The sequence below is a fragment of the Seriola lalandi genome, unplaced genomic scaffold, assembly GCF_002814215.2.
Source record: "Seriola lalandi dorsalis isolate HSWRI2012SDOR001 ecotype SW California unplaced genomic scaffold, Sedor1 jcf7180002054875, whole genome shotgun sequence".
NCBI lineage: Eukaryota > Metazoa > Chordata > Actinopteri > Carangiformes > Carangidae > Seriola > Seriola lalandi.
Genome location: NW_019525428.1, coordinates 641,088 through 661,178, shown reverse-complemented (window position 1 = coordinate 661,178; position 20,091 = coordinate 641,088). Strand labels below are relative to the sequence as shown.

Genomic DNA, 20,091 nt, shown 5'->3' with positions numbered 1-20,091 from the left:
GGGGGGGTGTTGCCTCAGCCAGGTCAGGACATGAAGACACGTGTTTCCTAGTGGAGATTCCACAGAGATCTGTTTATGAGCCGCAGTGGGGACTGGCTTATGTACAGTCGTTAGTGAAGAGCGTAGATATTTTAGACCGAGGCCGAGTCCTTGTCATAAAACCAGCGGCATCACTTACCCTGCGGCGTACTTATTAACCACTTAGCAGAAACATAAACAGTAAAGAAATATGCTCTTTATCCGATTAGATAAGCTCGCCCTCGCTTTCTGAATAGTATGGAGGCTTTTCACTGCTGCGGCTGCTGTAAAACGTGCATACATGCATGCCTGCACCCTTAGAAGAATGCCTGACATTAACTCTGCAAACATTTGTCGCAGTTAGGTTTAGCTCCTGCCGCCAGTAAACCGAACACGCAGACAATGTTCTCAGGTTCTAGTGTTTGTGCCGTTAGCGCCGTGACCTCATGCCCCCCCCCCCCACCTCCCGAGGTGTCGGTATCAGAATATCACTGCTTCACGTTGATACCGGGTCCTCTATTTTAAGAAGTTCCACCAGCCAAGTATGAAAGGCCTTGTACTTTTGTTTAGCCTTATCTATATCAGGCGGCGGTCTGTCAACATCGCAGCGACGGCTCTCAGTGCGGCAGGTATCTCCTCTCATCGACCGGCTTCTCTGTGCAGAGGAGACGAGATGCTGTGAACTGCTGTTGATAGAAACGCCACATGTTGTGTTGCTAAAAACGGTTCTGCTCATTTATAGTTTTTCTATAACAGAGTTAGAAACAAAACCTGAATAAAAGCCAAGCAAAATGAACAATAAAAATATATTCCAGGCGTGGACTTGAAGTGTTACATAAAAGTAAAACGCAAAAATAAAGCAGCAATAGCTTACATAAAAATTAAAATTACATAAAAGCCTTATATAAAAGCCACTCTGCTGAAAGGAAAAAGTGATTAAACAGTGATGAGAATGATAGTTCAGATTGTTAGCATATGTCAGGGTGTTTTAAAGCGTCCAGGCCACAACCTTTGGGCTTTAGCCAGTAATTACTGATGGTTACCAGAACCAGGCCTGAGTCTATCTGGATGCACTTCGTCTCGTTAAGAGATACAGAAGACAAAGATGTGTCCGTCCGGCAGCCAAGCCTTAAATCAAGCTAGCTGCTGTTTCTAGCTGTGGCAGTGATGGTAGGTCCAGTGTCATGGTCCAGACTGAGACATGGCTCCCGGAGCATGACTCCTTTGGGCGATTCCCTGCCTTTTAATTTGTTGTATATATATTAATCCATCATCGGGTCGTATTGAAATTGTGGTTAGTACCAGATATATTCCTCTAATGACCAAATATCTGCAGAACTAATGTCATTCCCATCCGCAAAACTAAGATGGCAACCATGTTGAATATTATTCCTGTTGCTGACGTTAGCATTTTGGCTCAGCGCTGCCCAAGATGATTGTGATTGGTTTAAAGAAATGCAAGCAAGTCGTGTGTCGCCCCCCCCATATAGCAGAATGATGACGGAGGCAGCCAGACGACACAGTGCTGTGGAGATAGGTCTACCTATCTGTGTGTGCCTAGCATTTATCTGTGGCTAACTGCGACCTCACAGAGCTGCTAGCATGGCTGTAGAGTCGTCTTTATATCTTGTTCATATTTAAATTGAATTAAATGACAATTAACAGATTAACGTATTTCTGCAGCTGTTTGTATGAATAGCCAGATGTTTCCTAACAAGTTAATGTTTCATTTTTGCCCTTGAATGGTCAAAATTCTCCCAGTGCTTCTTTAAAAGAGGTTGATAACTGTATCATCATTACTGATGCTTCACACTGTGACACCAGTTAACCCAGCTATGACTCACCCCAACTAAAGCTCGGCCACCTTTTTATTTCTCTCAGTAATTGGTCATTGTATAATTCAGGCGTGAAAAGAAACTTTGAGATCCTGGTATAAAGGAAGAAATAGCTTTTCTTCCACCTTGTCCTTCATTTCGTCCAAGCCGAACACCTCACTGTGTGTTATTGCTCACTGCTGGTTACTGAAATGTTTCCCTCTCGTATTTTTCAATACATATTCAGCACAGAGGAGAAATATAAAGATGCTGTAAGACTCCACAACGCAGCCGCTGGCGTGCATTCAAGTAGGGAAGTAACTGGACCCTTTTTTTTTTTTCAGTTTTTCTTATAAATAAATTGATCCACAAATTTGCCTTTTTTCTCTGGGACTGACAAGATACGTCGAGCGCTGTGAAGGTTTTTATATAATCTGACAGCTGTTGGTGGGAAGCAAATAGAAGCTGAAGGCTGCAGAAACCTTATCCGTGCCAGTCCACGGCTGTAGTGCATGCATACATGTCAGAATTTAATTTGGAATTGCGAGCGGATAGAGAAAGTGTGTGTTTCTGTCTGAGAGATGAAACCAGGACCCGACTCTGGGTCGCCAGATCCGGGTCTGTTGTGTGTGTGTGACAGATCTGGCTGGAAGCGCCGGCTCTCTGCTCCTATAAATGGGGTCCAAGGCGAAGGCTCTGGTTTGGGAGATGTCTGATTTTTATGGACTGGAAAGTGGGACAGTTTAAGATGAATATAGTCTCTTTCTCTTAGACAGCAGTCTGGACGGAAAATCCAGCTGGAGCCAGATTGTTGTCAGTGTCTAGATGTACTGTAGATATAGTAGAGCGCAGCCACTTTGTGTCAACATCACAAGCATTTGTCGGGAAACTCGATGTCCTGTTTCTTTAAATGTGTCTCTGCTTCCTTCAAAATAAAAAAGCTGTGTACACTCCAGTTGGCAGCAAACATCCATTAATTAAATATTAAATGAATCAAATCAATTACACAAATTAAAAAAGTTAAAACATATGCACTTTGAGACACAGCTGCAGTCGCTTACATGCTGTGGACATTTGGCTGCAGCCGTGCGGTGCAGAAACCGGGTCAGTAGTAATGAAGTCATTGGACAGTGGTCAGTAACTCACTGTAGGTCCAGAGTAAACGCCATATCTGCGTTTGTAGGACTCCACCTACTCGGTGAATTCACAGGTGCTGTTTGTCAGTGCACCTGCGTGTTGGTGTGAAGGACAACGTGACATTCAGAGAAATCTCACCCTGGACCTTTGTCGGTACCGAAGTTCGACCCAGATTATCTGCTAATGTGTTTCGCTTCACAGATCCAGTCTTAAACCTCCCGAGCTGCTCGTCCAGGCTGTCACGATAAATATCACTATTTAGGATTTAAAATCATTGTGGCTACGACGGCGATTACGTCAGTCCCAGAGCAGCTGGAGTCTGGTACTTGAGGCGTTGAGACGTTAGCTACCATACTACTGTTGACAGGTATTCAAAATAAGAAGCGAAAAAATCTCCTCCACTTCCCGCTGAAGAATACACAATCATTTTCTGGACGGAGGAAGTTGTTGTCTCCATTTTGTTTACATCTGCTTCCCCGTGAGGTCACGTGAGGTGGTGCATCGCTCCCTCTGGCAGGATAATGTTCATAATAACCTGAAGTGTCTGATGCTCCATTATTTTCAGATCCTGAAGTGAGTGCATGTTTGAGATTAGAGAGAAGAACATCTGTTAAGTTTCTCCTGATGTGTGTGATGCAACCTGGTTTCAAAATCGGTTAGGATTTTAAAACACCAGCTGTCAGAGCCAGACCTCGCTGGTTCACAACACGTTTTATTTCACCAAACTCTCTGTGGCACCTCTGCCCTGCCAGTCTTCTTCTGCACCTGTCAGCCAATGACATGATCCTTTATTTTTACTCCCTAAAATGGCATATTAACGCTTCCATAAACATTTCAGTTCACAGCTTGATGATGGAGGTGAGGATGAAGGGGAGTACGGAGGCTTTAAAGCTTGTCAACAGTTGTCATAGAGAGCGCTCTCACTCTCTCAATCTTTCTCTCTCGCTCTCTCTGTCTCTGCTTCTGCTACGCTGTTAATTAACGCCCAGGCATCTCCGTCTGACATCCAGTGGCCGGCTTGGGTTTCACTGGTGGTGAACAACAAGTTGTTTGGCTTCGGGGAAAGTGGTTTCTGTCTCGCTGCTGCGCTGTTTAGACTGTGACCACATTGTGGTGTTTGGAGAGAACTCTGAAGATGTGGTCAGAGCTCCAGCATTAACAAAATATACTGGCTTTTCTAAGTAGTATGTTTTATTCACCTTGAGTCCACTCATACGCTATTTCGTAATTTGTTTTTCACTTTTGAGAGTTGGCAGCTTGGCTTTGAGTTCGCACATTGTGCAGGTGGCACCGTGGATCCAAGAACAACTGTCTTGGATGTTAATCTGGTTTTTAGAGTCATTCCTAATTGAATTCTTTTTCTACAACCTCATGTAGGTGAGGTTAGGTTACGGAGACCGTTTCATCAAACACAATTTGTATGAAAAAGATACCATAACTTTCATAACAGCTAGAATTTTTTTACGGCCATGCTCCATGAACGACTTTAATAAAAACAGTGTTTAAGGGCTGTTTGTGAGTTTTCTCTGTGGCCGAGATGTGGGATCTTGCAGGGACCAGGCGGTGGTGATTGTCGCTTGAAAACAGCTTCAAGAGGTTATAATACGCCCACTAATACGGCAGGTCGGAGGCTACAGTCAGTCGCTATCAGGAAGTGACGAGACAGGCCGTGGTTAGCCGGTTAGCATGCTAACTTCCGTAGAAGACAAGATGTGATAGACATAACCGTTGCTTTCCACCTCTGGAGGCAGCTGTTGGTGAGTAAAGAAATGAAGTTTGATGCTGAACTCTGGTTCTTCTAGACTGGTGAGTTAATGCTAATGTTAGTTAGCTAGTTAGCAATGGAAAAACTTACAAATAGCTCCTTTAACTCATGGTCCACTTACTAGCTTTTTCTTTTAGTACTTTCAGACACATCTCACTGAACATTGTCATTGAAATACAGTTAGAGACGGGAGGAGATCACAACTGAGCAAACTTCTTCCTCTGACAATGACGCTGAATTCATTTGAAAGAAAGACTTCGGCAGTTAGACTCAATCAACGCAAAGCAACTTGATTAAAGCTCCATATTTTCTTCTTCCTCTGTGTTTTATTTGAAGTGTTGATGCATAAGAAGATTTATTCGTGGTTTTAAGAACCAGAAACCATCTCAGTGTAGTTTTACATCTCCTCTCTCAGGCTTCTCTCTGGAGCTCTAGTAACAACAGGTCGGTGAGCCAATCAGAAGAGAGGAGGCTCTGAGTCTCTCTTTGTTGTGACATCACAAAGTTCAGGAAGTCCTGACGGCTGGTTTTAAGGCTCAGTTTCTGAATACAGGCTGTGTGCATTTCTCTGTGGACTGAGGCTTTGATACTTTCACAGTATTAATATAGAAGCTAGACCTGATCTATAATCACACTACACATGGACAGAGACCTTTATATTTTATGGGACCTTTAACACATCCTGCTGCCGTCGATTCAGACCACAGAACATTGACGTCACTGGGCGCTGCTTAAAGTTAAATCACCTTAAACAGGGAGAAATAGTAGAATTTCTCTGATAAAGGAATAAAGACAGAACAGCTTGTTGGTCAAAGAACCATTTGCAGGTTTAAGAAATAAAATGTGAAAGAAATTAAAGATAAACTCGTTACATAATTAAATACTTGTATTTTTTCTGTTGTGGAAAATTTCTAGTTGCAGGCGGCCGCTACAGCTTCCAGCACCAAGTGTGTTCAGAGGAAAACTGCCATTATTTTCAAATTTAATGTTAAATGTTTCACTTTTCCCACCATTAGAAAACCATCCTAGTCTGTTATTCGTCTTTGCAAAAGAGCAGGAACGGTTCAGGCACAACGTCGGGCTCCAGCTAGCTCCATGCTGGTGTCATGTGTTGAGCAGATCCATATGTAGTGATGTTTACCCACGTCAAACGGGTCATTTGCCTGGTAGTCTGCTGCAGGCTTGCCACCGTGTCCTCCAGAGAGAGAGAAAATACTTGGATCAGGCACTCTGATCTAAAGTTACTCAACATGTGCGAATATGTATTAGCAGATATTTAGTTTGAGATGTTACCAGTATAAGAGAATGGCCATATGTGTCTGGCTCTGAGGGCAAGAATATTTTTAGTCGAGTTGTGACTTTAGTAGCTGTTCTTGTGGACGTAGTGTTTAATTCGGTACCTCTGCCTGACTTTACAAGTGTCAGAGTTAATTATTCCTTACGTCTTAACATAACAGAAGACCTCATGCCTTGTTACTGTGTGAAGACCTAATGATTCTCAGTGACAGTGATGTGGGGAATCCAGGGACTTCCAGGAGTCTAACTCCCCTAAATGATTGGACCCAAAACAGAGATCCCTCCTCAGCTCGGGAGGGATTTGACACATCTGGTTGTTTTCACAGCGAGGAGGTGATATCAGAGTCTTCTGCTGTTTTTCTGCTCCGGTGCTCGTCTTTGACATATGGGGTCCCGGGGCCAGGACAGGAGACGACCAGGCTTGGAAGCTCGGAGCTTCTTTTGTCAGCAGGATATTCGCTCTGTAGCCTGGAGTGCGCCGGTGGTCGGACTGGTGGGCCGTACATGACAGATATGGCACCCGCTGGGAAGAAGAGGAGGGGAGTGTTGGCTGGAAAAAAAAAAGATGCTTGTTACATAACGGCACAAGCTATCTATCAGCCTGTGTGGAGTGGGGGGGGGGGGTGTGACATCCCGGACAGGCTGTTCCTGAGATGAGACAAATTCAGATGCGCTGTTCAAAGTGGGATCAGGCTGTCTGAGTGGCTTATATCTCACCCTGTGTTTCACTTGGAAGGTTTCCCTGTGTCATGTCTCTGTCATGTTGCTCAGGGCATTATTCCTCTTTTACATCTGCAGACGGTTCTGAACTATAAATATTGTCTTCTATTACAGGCTAATAGTAGACGGCGGTTACTTTCATATTCCTGCAGACCTATGTAATGGTCTCAGGGGAACACGAGAGGTCAAATACCTAGGTCACTTCTTGTGAAGGTTATGAAACACGCTTATCCCTTGCACGTCCAGCCTCTGTGCACATTTATCCTTATTTAGTGTTCGAGACTTGTAGCGACATCGAAATCCTCCCCTGGCAGGACATGAAAGATAATATGGGTCATTATTGTCCACACACTCGATAAAGTTAGATGGAGGACAAGTGCGGCGTGCTGAAACGCTGTTGGGATGTTTGCAGAGCGAACTTGATAAGTGATAAACACTGTGTCTTAAATAAGGACAGTAGCGGGATGAAGTCATGCAGTGACCCCTTGGCCCTCCTCACTCTCTCTGGTGTCTGTTTTCACCGCTCACCTGAGCCCGGGGTCCGAGATGTGGCCCCGAAGTCACGGTTCATCTTCTGCCTCCGGAGACATACTTGTGCAATGACATTGTGTCTGTTGAAAACTGGCTGTGGGCTTATTTTAGCTGAAATGTGACCTGGTTATACTTGTCTGTGTTTACCATAAATGGTAACTAAAATAAATCCCGGCGGAGTCGAGCACACACGTGGTTTTAGGCCAGCTCAGCTGATGTTTTACGTTTATTTGAATTTTCTTGCATCACATGTTATTGATTTCCTGCCAAGTATTCGAAGCATCTCCTCTTTACCCTGATTGTAGTAGATTGTGTCAGGTTGATCGTTGCAGCTGAGCTCAGTAGCTCAGTTAATCAGTTGATTCAAACCCTTGAGAATTTGTGAGTGAAACTGCTTTTATCTTCCGACTCTTACTAAGTTTATTTATGGAGACGAAAAGCACACAGTGTCTTCTAGAGGATTGTAGGGACACGAGGTGCCCAGAGAACGGAGGGAGGAATAGAAAATGAATAAATAAACTGTTCTAAAGAAGCTAAAGATTTATTTCTCTGCAGAGTAGATGCCCCCCAACGTTAACATTTTCCAGAAGATATGAATGTTTGGTTCCACGGTCGGTTTGTTTTTATGCACATTTTCAATTTGTGCATCAGAAAACCTGAGTGGAAATGACAGGAAAGTTTCTATGTTTGGCCGAGGTGGAAAATTTGGTGCATCGATTAAAAACAAAGAGCAAAAATGTGCAATGGAAACAGACCTAGAAAAATAAATCAGATGGTACATGAAGCATGTGGCTCAAATCTCACTCAAGCTTGCACCGCACATCGGATAGTGATGAAGAGAATGATGTTCGGCGCATTAATACATGAAACAAGCGAGTTTTCTCTGCGGTTTCCCGTCGTTTGAGGTTTGACTGCCGCTCTTTAAATCATGTCGTCTGGTTGCAGCCTCTTCTTCTGCAGCGGTTTTAATGGCACCGGCCTGGAAACACACAATAACTCACATTTTCTTTTACCAGTTTTCTGGAAAATTTGGTAAAAAACTAATTTGTGATGCTTTTGAATGAAAACTTGATCAATATCGACGCTGTCATCGCTTCAATTCAAACGGTTGATTTTGTTCGTCATTCCTTCGCCTCGCCTGTGATTCTTTGCACACATTCATTACACATTCTTCTTTTCTGCGAGTTTTTACAGTCTCTCCATTAATTCATCACGGCTGGACCCACGAAAAACAGACGGCTAACGGTAGCTAGCCCCCCCCCCCTCCTCCTCCTCACTGTGCTGCAGGACGAACACAACCCTGACTGTGCAGGAGCTGCCAGGGGCTCGGTGGGTGTCGAAATAAAACATAAGTAATGTCTCGTGGGAATCAAGTGCTCACTTTAGCAACCTATGTTAACCCTCAAATGTCAATCAACTGCCGTATGACACACTGAGGCTCCGGCTTAGAGGCAGCGATGGCCACAAATGAGCTCATTAACAGTTTGAAAAAGTGGAAAACGCGGGTTTGCAGTTAGTGCTGAAAATGTATGTTTCCATTCAGTTTATGTGAATAAAAGAAACAGGCAGATGTGATATGTGGAGCTGTGTTGTGTCTCTTAACTCTCTCCGGGCTGGCACTGCCTACGCTCCACGCCTCTGCTGCACTGCGTGTACCTTTGGAAACTCAAGTGCAATGCTTGAGGGGATTTTCCTCTTAGGACTATAGTATGTCACCTGCACTGTAAACGTCTCTTTCCTGGCAGGCCTCAGCAGAGGAGCCGGAGTAATCACTAGCAGAGAGAGTAGCTGGCTCGGCCCCTGTGTTCTTTTCGTGAGAGCGGCGTGTTTTTTCACCCGGGCGGTCTTGGGTCAGCCACAGTCATCGCCTGCTTGTGTACAACACTGCTAAATCAGTCCCTCGCTCTAATATACTGGATCTATTTTTTTTCTTCATGATCCGCACCAGTAATGAGGGCATAAACGTCTGCAAGAGGGTTTTTAAAATTAGACCAGACTGGTGACATACACTTATTTTGTATACCTCTCCTGACGCGAACCACACGTTTGTATCGGTGCGGCTACTTGCTTCGTTGGTCTTAAGCCACATAAAGCCAACAGGCGGAGAGCAGAACATTGGTTGGCCACTTCTCCTCTTGCTTGAAAAATATCTCTGACAGAACGGAGCTGCTGGTTTTCATGGAAGCAATAACGTCGTTCAGTCCAAGACTCCACCAGACCACAATCTCTCATATAGAGTTACTTGGCATTTGTCAGCTCTAATTGGTTGAAAGCGCTCCGCTCTGTGTGTGTGTGTGTGTGTGTGTGTGTGTGTGTGTGTGTGTGTGCGTGTGTGTGTTGGTGTTTGCAGGCACTGACCTATCTCAGTGTTTGTCGTGTGTCTCGTGTTTTGTATTAATGAGACATGAAAGGAAACAGGACGGCGTTGAGGTCGAGCTCTGCGGTCTATAACATCACATGTCTGTGTGTTGACCGGCCGAGGGGGAATGGGACGCCACGAGGGTCCCAATAAAACCAGAGAAACAGAGCTGACCTCAGACAGCGCGGCAGATGGCTGTTAAAAAAAAAAAAAAAGAAAAAAGTAGGGGGCTGCACTGAGGTGTACACCTCACTGGGATCAGACACATCACACCCTGAGGTGAAAATAACATAATCCTCCTCACCGCTCACGTCTGTGGTGATTGGAGGTCTGGCTGTATTCTGACTGCACTGCTTTTATATGATGATGAGGATCAATGTATTTGCCTTTTTGCCCCACTAAGGTTGAGGATCAGTGATCTCATCATGTCCTGTGTGTCTGTTTGTAGTTAAATTTTTCTACCGTCCCATAATGGTCCTTCAAATTTTAGAGGAAAATAAAGAAATATTAAAGTTCCCTCATTGTATAAAGGTCTCTGTCCATGTGTAGTGTGATTATAGATCAGGTCTAGGTTCTATATTAATACTGTGAAAGTATCAAAGCCTCAGTCCACAGAGAAATGCACACAGCCTGTATTCAGAAACTGAGCCTTAAAACCAGCCGTCAGGACTTCCTGTAACTTTGTGACATCACATCAACGCAGTCACCAAGCCCCGCCCACCTGGACCCACCATCCAAACCTTAGAGAATTTGGTTTCTCTGCGTGTTTTTACCTGAAATCTTCCATATTTTTCTTTCAATCACTTAGAAAAGTAATAGAAAATAATAAAACATTTCCATAATATCAAATTTTAACAGACATTCAAAATTATAAATGAACTATTAATCAATCAATAAATACCCGAGATTTAAAAATGGATTTACAAAAACAGCATAAAACACACAATAAATAATAGAATTTGAAAAACTATTTAAAAATGGGAATACATTTCCTCTTCAATTTCCTTTTCCCTGCTGCTTTTCCTGTTAGCTAATTGATTAGCTGAGTCATTTAGCTTCTCCTTTTAGCCTTTCTGTGACACTCTGGGCCTTCAGTGCTGGTAAAACCTTATGGATGTAATATGACTGGTTAGCTCTCCCACCAATCAGAACGCTTGTTACTCATTTAGCCTGATTTTACCAGCACTGATGGCGTCAGGTAAGAGCAGAGCGGCAGGTAGATCTCAGGTGTTCTAGGCCGCTAACAGCACCGACTCACAATGAATCACATTACAGCATCATTCTGGCTGTTTATAATATATTTATCTTGCTTATATACCCATAAGTAGTATATCATTGTATGTAAACAGATGATGTGTCTCTCCCCATGTGACTGCTGTGAGTCAGGTTTGGCTTTGAACGCTGGACAATTAGCACCGACCGACCTCTAATTTTATCCCGGCTTCTCGATCTGAACGCAGCTGCTCTCGGCGAGCGCCTGGCACCGACTTTTACCACGACAGCTTCTCGTAAAAAGCAACAACGGAATGTACTACAGCTTTTAGAGCTGTGTTGTTGACGTTGGATTGATATATATATATACATGTATGAAGGCAGTTAGGAAGAAAACAACGTTTGGGATAATCAATTAATCGTTGTTGTTGTGGTGCTCGGTCACGTTGGGATTCATTCTCAGACTTTCCTTCTTTAAAACGGGGGGGGGGGGGCGCCTTGGGAGCGATCCTGTAGCAGTGACACAACCGTTTGGACGGGATTTAATTCTGGAAAGTGGAATGGATTATTTTTAATAATGTGTGTGCTGATTAGAGATTTTAATCCTCTTAGGGGCGCGTGTGTCTTATATTTTCCCCTCTATTTCTGTATCATTTACAGTGCCAGATATCTAGTGTTTTTCTGGCACATTCGAGCGCCGTCGGAACACACGTGGGTCAAGTGATTTTTTTTTCCACAGAATATCGTCTATTACTAACCACAGCTTGTAATTTGGCAATGTGCTGCCAGTGCTGTTGCTCTGAAATGGTGAGGAGCATGGCAAATATATCTCGCCCAACTGTCTGGAACATGAATCCCAACCAAACGGGGCTGTAGGGAGAGTTTTTCTTCTTCAGGCGATGTGTACATCCTCCAGGTCTAACTGGGGTTGACTTTTATTTTATTTTTTTTCCTAAACCTTAGCAATGATTGCTTTTTTTCCCCACTTCAAAATGCCTTCATACTAAAATATTTTTTACTTTAGCACGAATACGGCATTGTTGCTTCGATCTTTATCGTTTATTTGATCGGGACAGGAAATGTAGGAAGAGAGAGAGAGAGGGGTATGAGATGCAACAGGGGTCCTGGGCCGGGAGTCGATCCTTGGAGGTTGCGGTAATGTGGTGTGAGTCTTACTGATGCAGAATAAAAAATGCAGAATTTAACTGAACAACAGCTGCTAGCAAAGACGGCAAGGTCAGTAACACTTGTAATTAGTTATTCATGTTGCCTTCACCTCTGGTAGTCGAGGCTGATGAGAGCCAATCAGGGAGCGACCAGGGGGCGTCTACGCCATCGATTCCAAAAGTCACAGTTTGAGCCCGTCCAGAATAAAACACAACCCTGGAGTTTTGTAACTAAACTGGGTCCAGCAGCGTTTCCAAAAGTCTGGAGTAGTTTTTATCACCAGGCTTAAACGTTTTAAAGTTTTAAAACTAAAACGTATTAGTGTGGACGAGGCCTTAGTGTTTACTACCCAGCAGGAAGCGACAGACTGACTCCTGGCTTCTCATGAACTGAGTTTCCATCCAAATATAGCTTAAATTTAAACTGAATTTGGAGAAAATCTGCAAAAGAAAATGCAAATTAAGGCACCAGTCCATTCGCTACCATTAGGTGAATATAAGGAATCTGTTTGTTGACATCAACAGTCGCTGGCGCTGATTTTCCAGTTGGGCACCATCACATCATTGCGAAAGAAGAGGACACAACAATATGACACAAGCCCCAAACAGTGAAAAAGAAGAATGTAAAAGAACATGATGGAAATAATAATAGCACTGTGTTACAGTCACAGATTCGACGTTTAAGTCACGGCTTCATGAACAGTCTGTGTTTTAACTTTCCACTCGTTTTTTTCAGAGCAGGTTTGTCTGCGCTCATCCTGTTTATTGTCTCATGTTTCCAAGTGTTGAAAAGAGGTCTGATGTTTTTATGGGAAGGAGCGTACTGTACTCATGAGACTCTGCCTGCAGCTAAAATATATGGAGGTTATATAAGATAACAGACAGACTTGTCAGTGTGAGTGATGATATACTCGCTCAGACAGCAGCCATTAAATATGCGATGTGTTTATTTGCTGCTTTTTGACTCCACATCCTGTCTCCGAGCTCGAGCTTGTCCTGTTTCAGATGTTTCAGATCTTGAGGGGTTTTGGAGGGGAAGTGTGAACCGGTGTCACTGGGTCCAGTAAAAACTGATGCTGTTCATTACTGTGAGATGAAACAGGCAACGAGTTCTGTCAATCTGTCACAGGCTGTGATGTGCGCACCAGTCTGCTGCTAATTCAAGTGTTTGGTGCCGAATGTAAAAAAGTTGTGCTGCGGGGAAACTGGTTCCACTTGATGGGAACTTTTTATTTTGACATGCAAACACGCTCAGGTTTATTACACCTGAAATCCAGTGTCAAAACTGCTTATTAACCCCTGTTACCATCAGCTTCTCCTGGTTTGATTCAGTCAGCGTCAGTCGTTCAGGAGTTCTTCAGCTCTCCTCCTCTCCACAACAAACAGACCCGGCGATTACAACCGTTAAAGAAACACTGAGTAAAACAGTTTAACATTTAAAGTCAGTGTTTCGCTGATGCTACACGAGATGTCAGGGAAGTTTGGAGATGAGATTGCTGCTCACCTTTGTTTAGATTGTTTCTCTGATAACTCATGAACCAGACGTTCAGGAGGTTTTTACCAGCAGCTGAATGATCCACAGAGGTGTCGTCCTCTCCACAATAAACACACCAGGGGATTAAAACCAGGAGATAAACTGAATAAAGTTGTTTCACCAACGCAAATGAAAACAGGGCGTTACTGTAATTAAAATCACAGTTTCTCTGGTTTGAGAACTAATGGAAACATTTGAGATAATATAGGAAACACAACTCAACAACATATCGAACATAGGTCGAGTTGTTTTTAGACATTTTAATGTGGAAAAGTTCTACATTAAAACTTTAAGTGCAAATTTTTAAGTTTAGCTTCCAACTTTAGCTTTTCAAGTAACCACGAAAACTAGATCCCTAACCAGCTTTTGTTGGGGCAGAATATGATATTATGATATTTCCTGCTATATGTGATATTTTTCATTGGATCATACTGCTTTGCTTTACGGTACATTGAACTTTGGTATGTGACAAATAGCTGTTTAGCGGCAGCATCTCTTATATATATATGTGTGTGTGTGTGTGTGTGTGTGTGTGTGTGTGTGTGTGTGTATATACCTGAGACATAATAATACAATAATATAGTTAATATAAATAATACAACATAACAAAAAGAAATTCTACAAACTGCTCGCTCTAAATACTGGAGGCACAGATACAGAGCTATGAATGTGGTAAGAATTAAAATATTGATGGGATTTACATAAAAGTTTAAAGAGGAGATTATCTGAAATTGAACTGATGTTATCATTTCTTTAGTTTCCTCTCCGAAGGTCTTGTTGGATACGACAACACACGGTTCATTCGCGGTCAGAGAGTGGTGTTACAGAGTGATGCCTCATTTCACCGATAAACAATCTTTGGCCGAGCGCAGACAACAGCCACGTTTCATTTTGTCTGTTATGAATTCATGTTAATTAGCTACAGCTAAAAGAGATTTGATCGGAGATCTTTTGGCGTCAGAGTTTAGTGAATCCTGGTTTGTAGCCAGTCAGGACCTGGACCCAAAGTGGAACTGGTCTTATGTTGAAATCTGTTGAATAGCGTGCGTTTCCTGTGGCGCCGCCCTCCGTGATCAGGGGAAGGGTTTCAGTTAGGTTCATGTTAGTTCGGGTAAGGCTGAGCTGAGGCTGAGACAACTGGTTGGGTTAAAGCTCAGGTTCGAACACTGAGGTGCAGGTCATTGGCGTGTCCTAAATGATGCTATATAACTCTATAACTGATACGAAGGGTGTCTGTTTCCTAATGATCCTGCCACAGTGGCGTGAGGCTGCTGACAGGAAGTTCACTCGCAGTAGATCAACAAGCGTCTCACTGAGCACCAACGTCTTCTTTAGCCTTCAAAGATCTATTTGAACACTTCCTACAAAGGTGCGCAGGGGTGGATATTGGCGTTTTGTAGATATCAATCTCAACGAAATTATCCTGCAACATCTGCATCCTTTTAACTCGTACATGTTGTACAGCGGAGCCGTGATTATAATGAGTAATTCCCGCTAGGCCTTTACCAATCGTTGTCTGGTATCTTTGGCATGTATTTCATTTTCTTTTAACATATCTGTCTCAACAGAGTCAAACCTGGAACATGTCGAACGGTCCATCTGCTGGGTGCCTTCAATTGAATCAGATCCCAGACCAGACAGTGTCAACATGTTAATTTAAACTGAAGTGTGAAGCTGGATTCAGACACCAGCTCAATCTGTGTCTGGCAAAACACTGCGACACTATTTTTATTTGCCCCCATCTGTTAAAGGTCTCCAGTTGTTAATTGTCTCCACATATAACCACATAGAAAATGATTGTCCTTATTTGTCAAGCACCAGCTGAGAGTCCTGCTGTTATTTATGTGGTGTTAATTATCTGTATTTATTACAGCTGAAGACAGATTTCTTTACTTGCTTGGCATAAATTATGTGGTAACTGTTGGAGTAATATGGACCTCACAGGCCATGGTAGAGTTTAACCATAACTCCCAACCACCGACTTGTAAATGAATGTAAGTCATATTTTAGTCTTTAGAAATATTGTGTTAATAGTAACTAAACCTCAATTATCACAATGTTGTGTCATTCCTACTTTTTAATATTTTTAATTAACATATCTTTATTACTGATCGATTGTTATCGGCCTTAATTATTTTATTTTCTTAATGGTTTTTAATCCATACACACTATGTGTCTCATGTTTTATCTTTACACTATCCACAAAGTTTCCACCTGGAATGAAATGTGCAGTATAAATAAAGCTCATCTTACTTGTTGGGCGGGATTAAGACAACGAGGGGTGAATGGGGCTCCGATATTTTCCCTGTGGTTGTTTAATAAACAATATCAAAACTCATCTGGACTAAAGTTTAGATTTGTACGAAGACGTTGCAGTTAAGAGCCGACTTCACCCTGTCTTTCTCCTTACCAGCATGAACGCCTGACATTCACTTCTGAATGCATTTAAATATTTATATTTATTCACCCATAGTCTCTGTTGCTACGTCTGTTGAGCTGCTCATCTCCTGGGATTTTCACACACAACAGTCTCTAAGAGTTTTTCCTCGGTCTGGAGCCAAAAGCAGAAAACATCCAGTGGTCAGAGAAGACTGGTCACGACCGGTTGGAGCTGACAGAAAGGCTGCGGTCACTCAGATAACCACTATTTTACAACCGTGGTGAGCAGAAAAGCTTCAGAGTGAACAACACGTCCAACCTTGAGGTGGATGGACGACAACAGCCGAAGACCTCGTCAGGTTCCACTTCCTGTCAGCCAAAACCAGAAACCTGGTTTGCAGTCGTACAACTCAAAGAATCAAAAACACCGTCAGTATTAAGGCTTTGGCTTCTGGCGCACTATTATAAAATACCACAGGGTGAAAATATGCAAAATAGTGGAAACCAAAAAATGGTGGCTGGCACCAGTCGTCCTCCCGTTTCTGAGCAGAGCGGTAACCGGCCAGAGCGAGCTAATGAAATAACTTCATTAGGGCCCACATGAAGTGAGCGAACATGAAGCAGAACATTGAGGCCTGAGGGAGGTCCCTGGTTCTCTTTAACACAGCTCTGAGGTTTTAAACAATATTGCGTAACAGCATCTGCACAGTGTTAAACATTTTAGGGTGTCTGCAAGTCCTGGAAAACTCTTACAGGATCTGAAATGATCCCGAGGCCTTAAACGGTCCTGAACGCCGTGATTTTACTCCCTCGTCATTTAGACGACTGCAGGCTCGCAACTATGTCCTGCATCTTCTTAGGTTTGACCCGTGCAATGAATTGAATGCTTGAGCTGCATTTATGTTGTTTTTTAGCTTTTTACTTTGTGCCTTAAATAACCTCCTCACCCATCTGGTTGTGTGCCCCCCCCCCCAGAGGGTAAATCTTGGTGGGAAAAAGGTCAGGTCACAACCAAAGGGTCAAAGTCTCCCAGCTACACGTAGTCTATTGAATTTACGCATCACAAGACCTTAAATCCACCAGTCATGTGGAGCGCTTCAGGGAGGCGGGCTCAGTGTGAGATCGCTGTGCCAGGCCGGACTCCTCCGCTGAAGCTTGAGTTTCAAATCCGTGTGGGAACGCGACGAGTTCCGTGGGCGACGTTTTAAAAGGATTGAGGTCTGAGGACAAGATCAGTCGGTACTCGTCAGGTCAGGCGTGAGGAAAAGGTCACAGCTCACTGAACTTACTTACCACAACTTACCGATTGTGAGACCTTAGAGTCGGGAGGTTAAACAACTGTTGCCAAGGTCACAAAAACACAACATGTTTCAAACTGACTCGAAAACAACTAACTCGTCGTGTGTTTGTAAACTTCAGGTGGCTGGACGTGAGCGTAGCCAACCTGATGTGCAAAAGGTACTGGGTGGTGTACCTGCAGGTCATCCAGGAGGCGGTGTGGCCGGGCGGAGCTCTGCCTTCGTCGCCTCAACTTGAGCGCAGTCAGCAGCAGAAGGACAGCACCCGGCAACAAGCCTTACACTGTCTGATGAGACTCCTGCCAGGTACATGTGCACAGCCTGACCTGATACGTCTGCACCGCCAGTATCACAAGACCATTTCAGCTCGTCACAGATATATTGAGATTGAGGTGTATGTACACAGGTGGTGTATAATTCTCCATATGTTTGTGTTTTTCCAGATGTGGTCTCAGATATGTTGGGATCAGACAAGTACGAGCTCAGCTGGCAGACTGCACTGGACTCTCTACAAGACCCCTACATTAACAGGTGAATACACTGTGTGCTACGCCATACACTCACTGTACCGGACACTTTATCACAGTCATTAGCAATTCATGGTATAGGCAACATTTAAAGTCTTTTATTTTGAAGTGTTTGATCCATAAGAAGATATTTTTGTGGTTTTAAGAACCAAAAAACCATCTCAGTGTAGTTTTACATCTCCTCTCTCAGGCTTCTCTCTGCAGCTCTAGTAACAACAGGTCGGTGAGCCAATAAGAAGAGAGGAGGCTCTGAGCCTCTCTTCTGATTGGCTGACTGTTTTCTGAGTGATCCAATAAAAATATAGCAGATTTCAGGTAAAAACACTCAGAGAAACCAAATCCTGCCAGGTTTGGATGGTGGGTCCAGGTGGGCGGGGCTTGGTGACTGCTTTGTTGTGACATCACAAAGTTCCAGAAGTCCTGACGGCTGGTTTTAAGGCTCAGTTTCTGAATACAGGCTGTGTGCATTTCTCTGTGGACTGAGGCTTTGATACTTTCACAGTATTAATATAGAAGCTATAGCTGATCTATAATCACACTACACATGGACACAGACCTTTAGACTAATTTCCAACAGTAAACATGTTTTTACGGAAACGTAATTGCAACCAGATTATTTTTTATCGTAATGTAATGAGGAAATCTTGTAATTAATGTATTTGTCAAGCCACAAATGTGTTTATACTGAAGCTATCGGTAAAATGTCGACGTACTATTTGGGACCTTTAGGGCACCAGTGCGACATGATAACACTCTCTGACTCTGTGTTACCTGACAGACACGGTGACATCTCCCGTTTGAGAAATAAGATCCTGTTGGAAATCACACCTCTAGTAACAACAACGACACAGCTCCCTTCACGTACCTCACAGGTCACGTCTGATGTCAAACCTGTCCTATCTGCCCCGCGTGCTTTGTGTACTCAGATGTTCCCACATTGTTTGTTGACTTGCGTTAACAACCAGGTGTGTCTAATCATGTGGTCAGGCGCCGCATGAGCTCACTCACACTCACCTGGAATCCCAATGTGTGGACAGATTCCTCCGCTAAACAACAGCTGAAATGTTTACAGATGTAGGAAACAAACCGTAGTTAGAATCAGTCACTTCCACTTAACGTGGAGCCGACTGATTCTAACCAAACCCGCGTTTGTTAATCAGTAAGTAAAAAACTGATTTCATGGTTGAAATCTGATGATTACTCAATTTGTTCAGACAGACGGCTTCACTAAAGTCTCACTGGACTTAAACTCACTCCATCTGATAATCACGTCCTGGGAAATGTCAAGTCGTCAACAGTTCTGTGCGAGAGCCTCCTGTGTTTTAGCTGTAAATGCATGTAGACAGGGACAGGATGTGCCTTTTTCTACATGATGTCACCTGTGGTTCTTTTTGTTTAGTTGCAGGGACTAAATGATGCACCGAGGTTTACTGAGGCCCAGTTTTCACTCTGGGTCTGTTTGTCAAGAGTCTGAACCTTAGTTTGGATTCTCAGCTCGTCACCCTGTCTGCAACAGTCCTGCTCCGCTTCCTCGTTTGTTTATTGTTGATCATTTCACTGGTACATTTCTCTGACACTTCGTTCATCAGAGTGCAGCTGTTTTTCCACCATTTTCAAAAAAATGGAGCCATGAGTCTTTTTTAGCTCGTCCGTCTCCTTTATTGTCCGACAGTCTGAGTGGAGCTGATCTCACGTCGCCTCATTCAGGTGATTTGGAAAAAGCACTTTACATATGTTTTTAAATGCTCCACTTTACTCTTTTGTATTGAATTATTAAAAAATCAAAAAACACCTCGGGTGGTAAAAACTTCAGCTGCTCAGAGACAACATAAATATCGCCATTAATTTATATTAACAGGAAGTCATGGCAGCATCACAAGCTTTAACTCGAACTAACCAAAAACTTTAGGGGGTTTTAATGATATATTAAATAATATATTAAACCTAAATATCTGCTTTCTTTTTAAAGCAGTCATTGCTTTATGCATACATGGAGAAATTAGTTTTTCACAAATAGTAGTAGTTCACATGAAGCTAACCTAGCTAACATTATTTACGTTGTGTATCTCTCCAGTTGGAATCATCATCAAACAGCTTTTTATCAAGATACCAGGTCAAATGATCATTTAGCTTTTAGTGCAGTTGGCAGACGTTTTGCCTTCAGTTTGTCTTTGGATTCAGCAGCTACACCCTGTCTCCACCCTGTCTCCACCCTGTCTCCACCCTGTTTACACCCTGTCTCTACCCTGTCTCCACCCTGTTTACACCCTGTCTCCACCCTGTCTCCACCCTGTTTACACCCTGTCTCCACCCTGTCTCCACCCTGTTTACACCC

At 43.2% G+C, this 20,091-nt stretch overlaps 1 protein-coding gene across 3 annotated transcripts in view; it reads left to right on the top strand.

Annotated features, from left to right (window-relative positions):
- snx19b (sorting nexin 19b) overlaps positions 1 to 20,091 on the top strand; it is a 42,447-nt gene that overhangs the window by 12,932 nt on the left and 9,424 nt on the right. For 2 of the 3 annotated variants that reach the window (XM_087179870.1, XM_023428443.2), the window contains exons 12-13: positions 17,351 to 17,535; positions 17,673 to 17,760. In XM_087179870.1, coding sequence (XP_087035996.1) covers positions 17,351 to 17,535; positions 17,673 to 17,760 — 273 coding nt within the window. Of the gene's footprint in view, positions 1 to 15,120; positions 15,891 to 17,350; positions 17,536 to 17,672; positions 17,761 to 20,091 lie in introns of those variants that run through there. The other variant, XM_087179871.1, reaches the window with a different exon arrangement.